At 35.0% G+C, this 14,752-nt stretch overlaps 1 protein-coding gene across 2 annotated transcripts in view; it reads right to left on the bottom strand.

Moving 5' to 3' along the window:
• ankrd12 (ankyrin repeat domain 12) overlaps positions 1–14,752 on the bottom strand; it is a 92,279-nt gene that overhangs the window by 18,030 nt on the left and 59,497 nt on the right. Inside the window, exons 2-5 of one of the 2 annotated variants that reach the window (XM_079818614.1) lie at positions 9,757–9,870; positions 8,384–8,534; positions 5,998–6,069; positions 650–796 (exon numbers count right to left, since the gene is read on the bottom strand). In XM_079818614.1, coding sequence (XP_079674740.1) covers positions 650–796; positions 5,998–6,069; positions 8,384–8,534; positions 9,757–9,816 — 430 coding nt within the window. In that variant the 5' untranslated portion in view covers positions 9,817–9,870. The remainder of the gene's footprint in view (positions 1–649; positions 797–5,997; positions 6,070–8,383; positions 8,535–9,756; positions 9,871–14,752) is intronic. The other variant, XM_079818615.1, reaches the window with a different exon arrangement.

The raw sequence follows: 14,752 nt of genomic DNA on the forward strand, positions 1-14,752 counted from the left end.
TGACTTACATAAACACATATTATATGCTTTGAAATGTTGACTTGTAAAAAAGCGAACCGAACCAAGAAGAAAATGCAACATTGTAACAAATGAAGTCCCTGTTTCGGAACAAAGCAAATGATCTACAGATCTGAAAACGCCCTAAAACAAGCTCAAATGGAAATGAAAACTGAAAATATACAAAATAAAGCTAATTCAAAATATAAATACATCCTGTAATAGTATACAAATAACACTAAAATAACACTAGTGAGAGAGTGAGATGTTGAAAATATTTATACACTACATATAAACATCTGGTAACACTTCATTTTACAGTGTCCCAGTTACATGTAGTTACTATATTAATAACAGTCAATTATGCATAGTTACATGCAACTAACCCTCAACCATACCCTAACCCTAAATATATATAGTAAGTACATGTAGTTAATTACTAATACTCAGTACTTAATTGTATAATTACACTGTAACAAGGACACCTTAAAATAAAAAAGAAATTGGAGTCAATACTGGTTTTGACATGAACAAATAAAATTCAGGAGATAAGGATGGTCCACTGAAGAAAATATCAGTGATAACTTTGACCTCTGTGTAAAACCTCCCAATCTTCAGCTATAAAACCAGTGCAAAAGGTGAAAAAACCTACCTGGACTGTTGTCTCTCGCCGTCATCTGCATAACAAGTGCCATTTGCTTTCGTTCTGATAAAGGGTAGCCGAACAAAATGTTGACAGGGGTCGACTTCTTAGTCCCTGACTCCTTCTTAACTTTCTTCTTATCTGGAACATCTTTGTCTGCATCAAACAAGAAAAAGGATGAACAGAGCATGAGCACAGCTTTCCTCTTGCATTCATGCATCTCAGCTCCTGAAAACGTCAACATCTGATGCAATTTATGCCCTTTAAACAAACAGCTGGAGGAAACTTTCCAGACACATGCATTACCCATCTAACACCGTTCCCATGAGTCTCTGAGCTATTGAAAGGCATGCCATTAAAACAGATGCAGCGGTTAAACCGAGAAAGAGTCAGTGTGTGTGCTTCCTTGAACCGAATCGCCTTTTTATAAATGACGAAAACAAGAAAAGCGAATGTGCGAGACGTCTCTGCACATCAAATGATGCAACCAAAAGTCGACTGTCTCTCTGAGAGTGATGCAGAAAGGCTAGCAGACAGACAAGGTCATGCGGGAGTGGTTACGGAAACTAGATTTGTTTCAGCCAGCGTCGGACGGAGGGTCAGACGGAGACAGATTAAAGACGGTGCCGAACCGTGACTGTTTGCAACCGTTGGAGTGACACAGTAAGGGTTTGCTGTGGGGTAGAGCTGCACGATTAATCGCTAAACGACCACAAACCTCCATTCAAACACCCATGCAATCTCATTCTTAAATGATAACAATTCGCCTGTCTATTAAACCTTTGACAAAATCTTTCAAATTAGGGATGCACCGATTTTTTGGGACTGATACCGATATTAACAAACAATTATTGGCCGATTCCGATACTGAAATCTTAGTTAGAGGCCATTTAACGATAGAGTTTAGATGTGATCATGTTTTAAATCAGCAAAGTTCAAAGTTATAGTTTATTGCTGCATCATTGAATAATGAACATGGATTGGATCCATTTGACATTCAGCAGGCCAACATAAATACAACAGAACAAAGATAAATATGAAATAAACAGTGCTTTTTAGGTCGGATTAACCGTTTTCAGGTACAGAAATAAAGCAAACAAATGTAAAATAACACTGCATATTCACTGTATAAATTAAATACATATTAATCCTTACGAAAGTTATTTAGTCAATAGTAGTGAGCAATTTTTGTTGTCTTTTATCGTTTGATTAACATTAAAACGCAGACAGCAGGAATATATATAAACCGTTATTTTAGATCGTATCGCCTTATTATTTCCATGGCGACTTGGGGTGTAACGGTACACAAAACTGACGGTTCGGTACAGCAGTCTTACAAAATTGCTTTTTATTTATTTTCATTAAACAGTGGTTTACTGAAGAAGAAAAAAAAGCGTCTCCTTAAATAAATTAAATTATAACTAAAAGTTAATTGAAGATATTGCTGTAAACTATATAGGGAGCCCTTACTTGCACATTAATATTAAAGGTTAACAACAAACTATTAGCCTAAATTGCTATTTATTTTTAGATATAATAATCAACACTCAAATAACATAGCACGCAAACATGTCAACTTCATATAAGGCAGTTTTTGCAATAACTTCTAATTATAAAATAGTTTTTTCTCCAATTCGTTGTTGAAATATAATCATTTATGTCTGTCATTTTCATGACATGTTTATTTAAACATACATGAAATAATCAAGACATCCCTAACAGGTTAAGTAGAATATAATGAATATATAGGCTAATATAGTGCATATAGTGAAAGAGTTGATTTCACTAGTGAATAAAATTCTGTGAACACCGAATGACTGCCTGAGGTAAATGTGATGCTACATAACATTGTTTAGTTTACAAGCATATTTAGGTCTTTCCGGCGTTAAAAAGCGCACGCGCAGCCGCTTGAACTGTGATCAGTGATGCCACATTAAAGAGCATCAGAACGGCATTTATCGTTTGAATTTCGTGATCAAATGGACTGAATACTTAATATGTTTGTGTGGGAACTCAGATTTAAGTGTGTTCCACGCTTTAAACAAGCCGACTGTTAACTGTTAATTGTATTCGGAAACCGTTCGGTACACGCGTGCACCGAACCAAAAGCCCTGTACTGAAATGGTTCGGTACCGTTACACACCCGACGCGTCACGTGACACACAGCATCCACAATGGTGCTGTATGACAGATGTATCGCTCTTGCCTTTTTTTATTCAAAATATTCACAAATATGTTGGCCTTGTCATCAACTACCTGATATTCAGACTCTCGAATATGTTTTGTTGTTGTTTAAAACCCTTTATTGATTTACAATGCGTGATGGGCGCCACCATTTTACTTTGCGCCACAGTTCAGAGAATCGGATCTGTTGGATTTACATCACATAAATTCATCCACTTCTCCCGAAATACATGAAAGTAAGTGACCGGTGAAGTGGGAGAAGAATAGTAAACGTTTTATAGTTACTTACACAATGTGTATCTGACGTCGTCAATTTATAATTGAATGGACTGTTATCGCCGGTTCCATAGACATCAGTGTGTATTTTACAAACTATAAATGTATTGTTTTGCTAGTACTTATGTGTATTTAAATGTCTGAAACCTAAAATAAACATTATGTGGTTGAAAACACTGAATAGTTGTAATATATGACACGTGTGTCCGTGGCTCAGCGCCAGCTAAAGCGCAAAAACAAATTTAAATTTAGCAGTTATTCACGTGATGCACTCAACTTTCTAAATCACACCGGTGTGATCGTACGCGTCAGTGTTAATCGTGGATTAGGCAAAAGACATTATACAGCTCAGGTTTGTTAAACCACTGGTTTGTTATATCTGCCTTTTTAATGATATAGCCGATATGCCTTTGATTGTAAATTGATCAAAAATCAGCCGATAAATAAATTCTAATCTGTGTTCTTGCAGTCGCTGACCCAGAGAGAGCAGTTAACATGTTTAGACATAAAACAGCATTTTCAACCACACAGTATCGTTATTTCTTGCAATAATTAGAATGATCACAGAAATAACGGGATAGTATAACAATGTCTACGGTAGCGATCAAAATAGAGCAAATCCCCTTTTGAAAGTTACATGACGCTTCAAATAATGATTTTATCGATTACCACCAGTAATCTGTAAAAAATCGCGACTGTAAAAAAAATGTATCATTCACAAGAGATTCGTTCAAAACGCTGATTCATCCAGTAATGAAACGTAAATGTAAATGAAACAAAAGTATTTATGAGTGAGTCATTGAATCATACATTCAAACCATTATATTTTGTCAGAACCTCTAGTAATTTACATTTGTCTGTTCAAAACTGACCAATCGGTAAGCCCCTCCCCTCGAACGCAGATGAGCCAATGGCAGTTGAGTATCAGTTGCGCTGGGACCGGAACTCGGACATCTTTAGGTTTCAGCGCCATAGAAAAACATTGGAAAATCCAAAGCTCTCATCGGTTTGATGGTGTTTATGCTACAAACAAATGGTAAAATGATGTGCCAGGGGTGCTGTAACACTGATTCCAGGTATCCTGAGAGGGTTTTATGGTTGTCATACTCTCATTAAAGTGACGATTAAAGTTAGTGAGTCTCTGCTAACATACAAACCGAAATAACTAACTGTTCTCACGTCCCACTTGAATGCTCCTCGACGAGAGGTGGTCCTTTATTGTGATTTATCGTCCAATTTGTTTTTGTATATATTTTGTATATTTCTGTGAGTTTAGATATGTTTAAGGTCTACATTATCTGTCTTTCTAAGGAGGGACTCCTATTTTGATGGGGATTACAGTCTACAGAGAGTGAAAGGGAGAGCTAGAGTTGTTTTCAGATACAAAGTTTACAGTTTATTAGCACCCCCGAAAAGGCATAAGGTCTGTATGTTTGTTTACTGTTAGTTGTATGAGTGTTTTTGTGTAATTTGATGTGCATGTTAATGATAATGCAGTTTGTGAATGAGACGTTAATGCGCACTTCTGTTCAACTCTTATGTGGCGTTCACACCGGACGCGATTCGCGCGAAGGTGGACGCGTGTACATTTTGAGTTTACTCGCGCGAATCGCGCGTGACATTCACTGCACAACAGATGCGAATTCGCGTCATGGGCGGGGCTTCCGCCAGCAGCTCGTCTCGTTGAGAAATGGCTGACATGGGCTGTGTTTACATGTCTTTTTTTTTGTTCATATCTACTGTTAATGTGTGACAAAACGTAGTTTTAAGACTTTTTCAGTCGATAATGTAGTTGTTTAAAGCTCAAATCTGTGGTTTATTTACATAAACAGTGCCTATTTGAACATTTTATCTGCCGTTGTCGGAGCTGTGAGCTTCAGCGGACAGCGCGCTCAGCGCACGTGAAAGCCGACGAGGGCAACCCTTTCCTCGGCCAGTCCTTCTGCCGTCTACCGCTGGCTCTGATGTCTCTGTGGTGTGTCTCGAGCTATAATTCGTCTTGTAACGGCCGATCTTTGGTCTCATGGATCTATAATTTGTTCCCTGGCAAATCGTTTAGGCTGAGGGCAAAGATAAGTTTCATTACCTTATATTTTTAGGCTATAACTGTACGTTGCAGTTGTAACGTTAGCCTACTAGCACTGACTTTGAATGTTTGACTGCATTGTTTGCTTTATTTCATGTATAGCTTGTTATACATTACTTATACTTTTGTATTATTGATCATACATAAACTTGCATTTAACAAAAAGAGACTGGGTTGTGTTTCATGTCATTTAATGTTATCACAGTGATAATCATATTGTCTGAACCAGATATTAATATACAGATTTTCTCCTCATTGTTGTCACTACTAGAGCAAGCTCCTGATTGGTTAACGCGGCGCGAAATATCCGGCAAAGTTCAGATTTTTCAACTTGAGCGTTTCGCGCGATTCACGCGAATCGCGCGTTCAAAACGCTCAATTCGCGTCCTTCGCGCCGCCTCAATCGCGCGAATCTCGCTGCCTCATTCGCGCGAATCGCGCCGCAGAATGCCATTTCGCGTCTCTGCATTGACTTAACATGTAAATCACTCGCGCGAATCGCGTCCGGTGTGAACGCACCATTACGGGGATTTTTTTGGAGTAAAAAACGATGCAATAAACTTCAAAAACCCTCAGTAAAGTTTGGCCATCATTCAGACGGGGTCCGCTAAACATCTTGGGATAAGATTTTCACACTGACAGCTGTCATTGTAAGACTGTTAGCAACATTAACTAAGGGGGGCGGGGCTTACCGATAGGTCAATTGTGGGAGAATCGTGATCTCTATTTGAAACCAAAACAAAATCACGATTCTCCATTTATCCAGAATCGTGCAGCTCTACTGTGGGGCATCTTTAATGGAGGCAGTTACCTGCGTATATCCTGCAGGGAGGAAGTAATCTCTCTCCCCACACATCGCTCGACTGCCCAGGGTCAGAGTCATCTACAGTGCAGAAGCAGAGGCGGGAGGGGGGGGAGAAGGGGGAGGTTCAGGGTTCGAGAGGTGGAGGGGAAGGAGGGGGTGGACGGGAGAGCAGAGCACTGATTACACCCACAGGCTCCGCCCCTCACTCAAATGACAAATCACAGCACAGGATTCAATGACTCCGGAATGAATATTAAGACCCACAGATGACATCACAAACCTAAATCCATCCCATCCAAAAAGCAAGACATGAAATTCTCCTCTTAAGCTCACAAAATTCACACTTCTAAATTTTTTTAAAAAAGTTTATTTTAGTGTTATTGTTAACTAAAACTGTTAAAATAAGTTTTTGGTAACTGAAATAAAATAGAATAAAACAGTTTATTCTATAAACTCATTTATATATACTCATTTTAAACAGTTGCAAAGGCCACATTACTAATTTGTAAGCTAAAGTTTCTAAAAATTTATAAAACTGAAATTAATCAAAGCTATATAGAAACTAATAAAAACAACAAAAGCACATACAAATAAATAAAATAAATTTAATTGAAAAATACAATATAAAAGCTAATTCAAAATATTGATAAATACTATTGTAGTACATAAATAATACGAAAATAACACTGGTTTATAAGAAGAGGAGGAATGACCTTTTTTTTTAATCATTTAATTAAAATATAGATATTTTTGTAAGCAATTCAACAAAGAGTTAGGTAAATATTGATTAACCTTGTCTATTTCTGTAGAGTCCAGTCAATTAAACATTAGCCTATACAAAATAAAGGCACTTCATAGTTTTTTGCCAAGGAAAAGATCAGATTTTTCATAACAAATCTGCCAAAAACAGGTTTACATTATGAAACACACGTGCCAAAAACAAATGACTACCGGTCAAACGTTTGGACACATTACTATTTTTAATGTTTTTGAAAGAAGTCTCTTATGCTCATCAAGCCTACATTTATTTGAGCAAAACTACAGAAAAATCTGTGAAATATTATTACAATTTAAAATAATGGTTTTCTATTTTAATATGCTTTAAAATGTAATTTATTCCTGTGATCAAAGCTGAATGTTCAGCATCATTACTCCAGTCTTCAGTGTCACATGATCCTTCAGAAATCATTCTGATATGATGATTTATTATCAATATTGGAGACAGTTGTGCTGCTTAATATTTTTTTATAACATGATATTTTTTTCAGGATTCATTGATGAATAAAAAGTTAAAAAGAACAGCATTTATTCAAAATACCAATATAAATCTTTACTGTTACTTTTTATAAATGTAACTTTTTTTTCAATTGAACCCTGTTCATTTTAATTTTTTTAACAATATAAATCTTTACTGTCACTTTTTAATCAATTGAACACATCCATGCTGAATAAAAGTATTAATTTCTAAAAAAAAAAAAAAAAAAAATTCTGACTCAACTTTTGAACGGTCGTCTATATTGTAAGATTTCTATTTTAAATAAATGCTGTTCTTTTTTCAACTTCTTATTCATCAACGAATCCTGAAAAAATATAATATGAATATGAAAATAAAAACATTTAATTGCAGCACAACTGATACTAACATTGACAATAAATAATCAAATCAGAAAGATTTCTGAATGATCATGTGACACTGATCGGAGTAATGACTTGATGAGCAGAAGAGACTTCTTTCAAAAACATAAAAAATAGTAATGTTTCCAAACTTTTGACTGGCACTGAATATATACAAACCACTCCATATTTGTCGCTTTAATGTGTAAATAACGCAAAACAGTATTGCACATTAACATCAGCACAGACATGTACTGCATTATAAAGTTACATATTGGTTAAACTTGCATCTTTGCACAGTATAAAGCATCAAATCATGATTATACGTGGTAGTTTTGGTATTCTAAGCAGCTTATTATATTCTTATTAGGTTTTGGACAATGAATATCAGTATGCTAAGTTTTCCTATTTATCAGCTGCATAGGTAAGAAAAGAAAGTATTAGTATATTTACCTTCACGTAAAGCAACTAACTACAGAACTGGGACTAAAACAAGAGGTTTTAGGCTCCATGTAAAGTAATGACAATATCTTTTTTTTCATTCCCTTGTAATCTTATGATTTTCTAAATGAGGAGAAATCTATTTTGTTTTTGATTGAGACCCAATCTAGCATCCATGTATTTGATGAGGCTGGCTTAACTGTTACATAACACCCTCCAAAAAAAACCTCTAGTACAGCATGTCCAATAAAACCAAGACCTAAAAGTGACCAGGAGGGGGCGGCAGTGAGGCACAGATACAAGCTACTAGAACTTTCACAGCAAATGCAAAACTGACCCGTGTCGGAGTCCCGCTCCTCGTTCCGGGGCGGACTGACGGTGAAGGAGAGCTTCCGTTTCATGGAAGACTTCGACTTCCCCTCTTTCCCCAGGATTTCACTCCGATCCAGCTTCGGAGTTTTGGCAAACGGAGAGATTTTCTCTTTACTCTGAGAGAAAGAAAGAGACACACACCTTGATGTTTAATGGAAGAACATAATAGTCAAAAACATGTTCTGGGTAACGTAGTACACACAAAGCCTTGATCTTAGATCGTTTAAAACACACTAAAAATAAGATTAAGATCTTTTGAGCTGGTTCAATTAACTAAAATGTAATATTCAACTATATATATATAAAAAAACGAATCATATAATAGCCACTGCATTACTAGCAAACTGTAGAGTTTCATGTCCTCATCAGACGTCTTAATACACATAAGATAAAAAGAAAAAACTACAATGATTTTAAGATGTAAATAGTACTTCTTTTTAATTAGAACAGCAACATTTAGCTGGTTGAAAAGTTAGATGGTTGAAAAAATACAAATAAATATATATTTTATTATAATATAATAACAGTACTACTAACTAATAATTATGATCATTATTATATTTTTATGTTGTAATAATAATAATAATAATAATAATAATAATAATAATAATAAAACAATAATACTACTAACTAATAATTATGATCATTATTATATTTTTTATGTTGTGATAATAGTAATAACACAATAATACTACTACTAACTAATAATTATTATGATGATTATTATTATTTAAAAAAATTGTTGTTGTAGTAATAATAATAATAATAATAATAATAATATTATTATAACACTACTACTAACTAATAATTATTATTATGATTATTATTATTTAAAAATGGTGTTGTTGTAATAAAATATATTATTATTATTATTATTATTATATTTTTTAAATAAACAGCTTAATTATTTTAACAATATAAATCTTTACTGTCACTTTTTAATCAATTGAACACATCCTTGCTGAATAAAAATATAAATTTCTTTCAAAAAAAATTCTGACTCCAAACTTTTGAATGGTATTGTATGTTGTTACAAAAGATTTCTATTTTGAATAAATTATGTTCTTTTTCAAACTTTTTATTCATCAAATATCCTGAAAAAAGTATCACAGGTTATAAAAAAATATTAAAGCAGCACAACTGTCTCCAATATTGATAATAAATCATCATATCAGAATGATTTCTGAAGGATCATGTGACACTGAAGACTGGAGTAATGATGCTGAACATTCAGCTTTGATCACAGGAATAAATTACATTTTAACGCATATTAAAATAGAAAACCATTATTTTAAATTGTAATAATATTGCACAACATTACAGTTTTTTCCGACTGACCTTCTTCCCCGCTGTCTTCTCCACCATGGCTGCATCTCGGTCCGATCCCGGTTTGGCCATGGTGCATCTTATGACTAGCTGTGGCAGCTACGGCTCACAGATTTCATCATGGGCCTGAAACACAAACATATGATGCAAATGAGAACTTGAATACAACACTGTATTTACGTGATTAAACATTTGACTAGATATAGATATAAATATGAACGTATGATGACGTTGGTATATTAAGATTTTTTAATAACAGCATTGGATACTGGAATCAAATTATATTAAGACTTACTTCATAATTTACTATATTTTTCCTTCTATGCTAAGATTCAAAATGAACCAAATAGTAAATAATCAATTTATGTAATGTATTTAAAACATGGACAACTCCAGACTGGAGCTTTTAAAATGCAATAAAATCAAAATTTGTTAATTCTCTTGAATCTTCATTTAACTGACAAAGGTACAAAGAAAATACTTCCAGTGTGTTCACTGATCAACTTAATTGTATTTTGTAAATCTAAAGAAATGGATGACACTCCAAAGTTTGGATAAAAAAAATAAAATTCAAATTCAATTTGTATACAAGACAATATTGGGCATGGGCAGGTCAATTAAAGGTGCACTATGTAACATTTTTGCAGTAAAATATCCAAAAACCACTAGGCCAGTGTTATATATTATGTTCAGTTGAGTAATTACAATATCCCAAATGTTTCCAACTATTTGTAAATCGTGATAAAATTGCTATTTTAACCAATGAACCGGGACGTGTGAGGAAGTCGCCTGTCGATGACATCATATCTGCGTTCCCCTTGGTTTCTGGTTTTATTTTGCAGAAACGCTTTACTCTCACTGCAGTGTGAACAAAGTGTCATAGCCAGTCCCTCCAGAAAAACGCAATTATGCGATCGCATAATTCAATGCATAATCAGCCAAAGTCTGCATATTTATGCGGGGGCCGCATTTTTTCAAATTGCCGATTTCTGCGTGCAAAATATGCGGGCTTGCATGATTTCATAATCCCTTTTTTTATTGAAAAAAAGTCACATCTATCTTAGCAGAAAGTTTACTTCACACAAGAGCAGCCATTTCCCCCTATTGCCATGGGAGCGTTATGAAGTGATGTAATTACGTGACGTGAACATCAACGAAAAGCTGGAAACCCCGGGATGAAGCCCCCAAATCATTCTCATTTGCCAACAAAAATAAGCGCAAAAGGCCGCGCAAAGCAGTTTCCCGGTGTGTTACATGACATTCAGGAGTTGATGCAACTTTACAGTTGTAAGATTGCACTTTTTTGTTACCAGTAGGTTAAATCATACTAGTCTCCAAAACCTTACAGTTGTAAGTTTATTAGTAGTTTGTACTATATATAACACAGTAAGAGATTGGAAGCACTTATTTTAGCAGTAGATGTTTTGTGTAGCTACCTCTGTAAAACAGGAAGCACACATTTCATTTTTTTATATATTTTATTTATTAATTTTTACAGAAGTTGTAGCATATTCCTTTTGTAAAGCTACAGAACTTGTTTGACTCATCAATGTTTTGTAAGTTTGAGTCATGTGTTTATTAAGGTCTGAAATAAAACAAGATGAGAACTTAAATATTCCCAGCCCTTTCTGTGATGTATATGCTTGCTTACCATAGGAAGTAATAAGAAATGACTCTTTACTTTAAGGTAGCAGCCTAGTCTGAACAGGGTGTTGGGGGAAATCACTTTGTTATTCTCGCTTTCATCAAACCGCAGTTTTTGAAAGTTCTTGCATTTTCATCTCATAAAAAAATTTATAAATATCCCGCATATTCCATTGCATTTTTTAGGAAAATGTGCCGCAAAATCAAAGATTTTTTCCCGCAACAATCACAATTTTTTCCCGCATTTTTCTAGAAGGACTGCATAGCAGCAGCCGAGAGAACGCACAAAGTAACGTCATAACTTTCAACACACTCCGATTTGACTGATATGATAAACAGAGCTGCGTTACCTCATACTCATGACCGGAAAAGCGGAAATGGCACCAGCGACTGTGGCATAATAAAAGTCCCGCTGCTCGCGAGGCGTGTGTTGCGTTCATCTCATTAACAAATCGCTCCAGCGGTTCCTCAGCTCCACAACACTCGTCCTGCTCTGCTTCAGACTACAGTAACGTTAATAATCACATCCATCAACATGATTTCTGCCCGAGTTCTATCCCGATCAAGACCACATGTCCCAAGATTCTGCGCTCAAACTACGCCTTTGTTTTGAATAGGCGACCTCTAGCAGACGGAAAAGTTACATAGTGCATCTTTAATTATCAGTATCATGATTATTCGGGAATATAGTTTTAGTAGTGAAGAATATGATGATTTGTGAATGTTTTATGTTAACATTACTATGCAAAACTGCTAATGGAACAATAATCAAATTCTTTCAAATCTCAGAAACTGGAAGGAAAAAACCCCAAAGCTCGGCTATGACAGCAGCAAGGAGAACATCTCGTAAACAAACGAGAGAGAGACTCCTATTCAAAAGCTACGGGTCCAAAAATACATTTAAGACAATCTGTACGGGTACGGAAAACAACTGAGAGACGGCAACAATCAATCATCTCCAAAATCTCAGATCTGAAAATGTTAAGAGAAGTCAGGAATAGTTCGGCAGTTCTCGACCCTGTTTGACATATCAATTCAAAGAGCACGGAAATCACACACATCTACAGGAAACCTTCCAGAAAGGGTTCTTAAACATGACCAATGAGCAAACATCCTGGGTGCTCAAACTAAAATAATATTCAGTAAAAGCCACAAAGGCAAAACGCAGGCTAATGAGACGGGTGTGTGTGTTTGGAGCATGTGAGCTGTATTTTCCTGTTCAGAGGTCATTCAGTGGGAACAGGACTTATGTTCATGTCTGCTTCAATCCATGACTGATTACAGCTCACCAGCGTTGCAGCGCAAAAACAACTGCACATGATGTCTGACAGAGATACAACTACTACTGTGGCGGTGCCATAATATCAGATGGTGATACTACAACACTGATTTATAGGGCTGGGTATTGTAACAAATTTCACAATTCGATTCGATTTCGATTCACAAGCTTTCGATTCAATTCAATATCGATTATTTTGGATATGCATCAGGTATAATACATGGAACATTTTCTCAAGGAAAACTAATTTCTGAACTAATGTTGTAAACTATGGTCAGTTGATACTACATTAGCCTACTAATATTGAAGGTAAAAAATTAACTGATTTGTATACAAACACTTAAAACGACACCAAATTATGTTTTTTTTTATATAATAATAAAGTTATAATATTAACTTTACAATTACATAATCATAATTCTACTCCAATTAGTTTAAAAAAAATATGTAAACATTTAAAGGGTGGCTGTCATAACTTGCCAGATTTATTAAATATTGAAGAACATTGACAATGAATATCCTATGTAATGTGGAGCATATAATTAGCAAAATGCTCCTCTCTAGGGTAAATTTTTCTAGCTGATCGACGAGTTTATGGACACTGGATATGTTTTTTCTGAGGTAACTGTGACGTTACGTGACATTGTTTACTTGTAAGCCGTTTTACTTGCATCTTTCTGTGGTTGAAACACTGATTGAGCGATTCTATGTGACATGATACGGATTTCGGTAAGTTGTCCTGTATCTTTTAACACACTTTCAGAAGCTCATTCGTGTTTATTTCGCGCTGTTACTGGTATTAAGGCGGAAGAGAAGATCCGTTACTGTTTGCTTCACGATGCTGGTTCTCGAGCTGAGCTGAGGCAGAGCGATCTCACGCCACAGCGCCAAAACGATATTTATGTTTTTGAATTTCGTAAAAAAAAAAAAATAGACTAATCGATTCTTGGGATTTAAGAATCAATATTGTTTTGTAAAAGTGAGAATCGATTAAAATCGAGAAATCGATATTTTTTACCCAGCCCTACTGATTTATATCATGGTTACGGCTGTCACTTTTGTGAAAAAATCCTGTGCAATTTTTGAGATAAGTGTTCATTGAATCGATTGTAAAAATCGATTTTCCATGTCTAACGACATTTCCATTTTCAACGCCAAATACAGGCCAATCCACGTACAACTAACGTGTCGTTCATGTCGTGTCGTATCATTCGTTCAGTCGATTTTTGATTTAATATTGAAAGTAGAAAAATTAGAAAAACAAGATTTCGACTTGATTTTTCGTTTTTCGTTCAGAGGTAGAAAAATGCCATTTCTGTTTGTTTCTCAAACCAGTCTCAAACCAGTATACCTTCAGTGCGCTTGGAATATAGCACGAGTTGCATGGATTATGCTATGATAGGCAATATTTGCATCCGCTTTAAAAAATAAATAAATAAAAAGAGCAAATGCGAATAGGACATTACAGTGATTAAGCCCAAAGTTAATGTGGGTGGGGATATTTAACAGTGTACAGCCTATAACGCATCGTATGCATTTTGTAATAATAAAGCACAATTTTATAATTGAACGTATTTGCCAGAAAATTCGCACCGAGTGTAATTCACAGGACGCCGGGTCATGTTGAGAGAAAAACACGCAAACGTTGCATTGTAGTAAAATCTGCATTTTATTATTAGCATACATTCAGAAAAATACCGGTAAATAAAACACAACATTAACATTATAAACACTATTAACACGTACATCCTTAAATGGTAGCCATTCAGAAAACAACAAGAATTAAAAATATAAGTAGCCATAATAAAAATATACATAGAAAACTAGCCTATATAAAATATTCTATATATTATGCCATTTATTACAATCAACATTTAGTTTAATCACCAAGCTTAAATTAATTGAAACATATCGACGTTGGGCAAACTTTTTACCGGTAGCCTATATGTTGTGATCTCACGAGTCGCCGGTGCTATCACTTAATTTTTTCCTCATTCGAAACCGTAAAAATTTTATTTTATTTGTGTACATTTAAAATTACTACAAAATGTAATGCCTTTGAAAAATTAAGAAACCAACAGGATG

Source organism: Gobio gobio (genome assembly GCF_949357685.1).
Source record: "Gobio gobio genome assembly, chromosome: 6".
Taxonomy (NCBI): Eukaryota; Metazoa; Chordata; class Actinopteri; order Cypriniformes; family Gobionidae; genus Gobio; species Gobio gobio.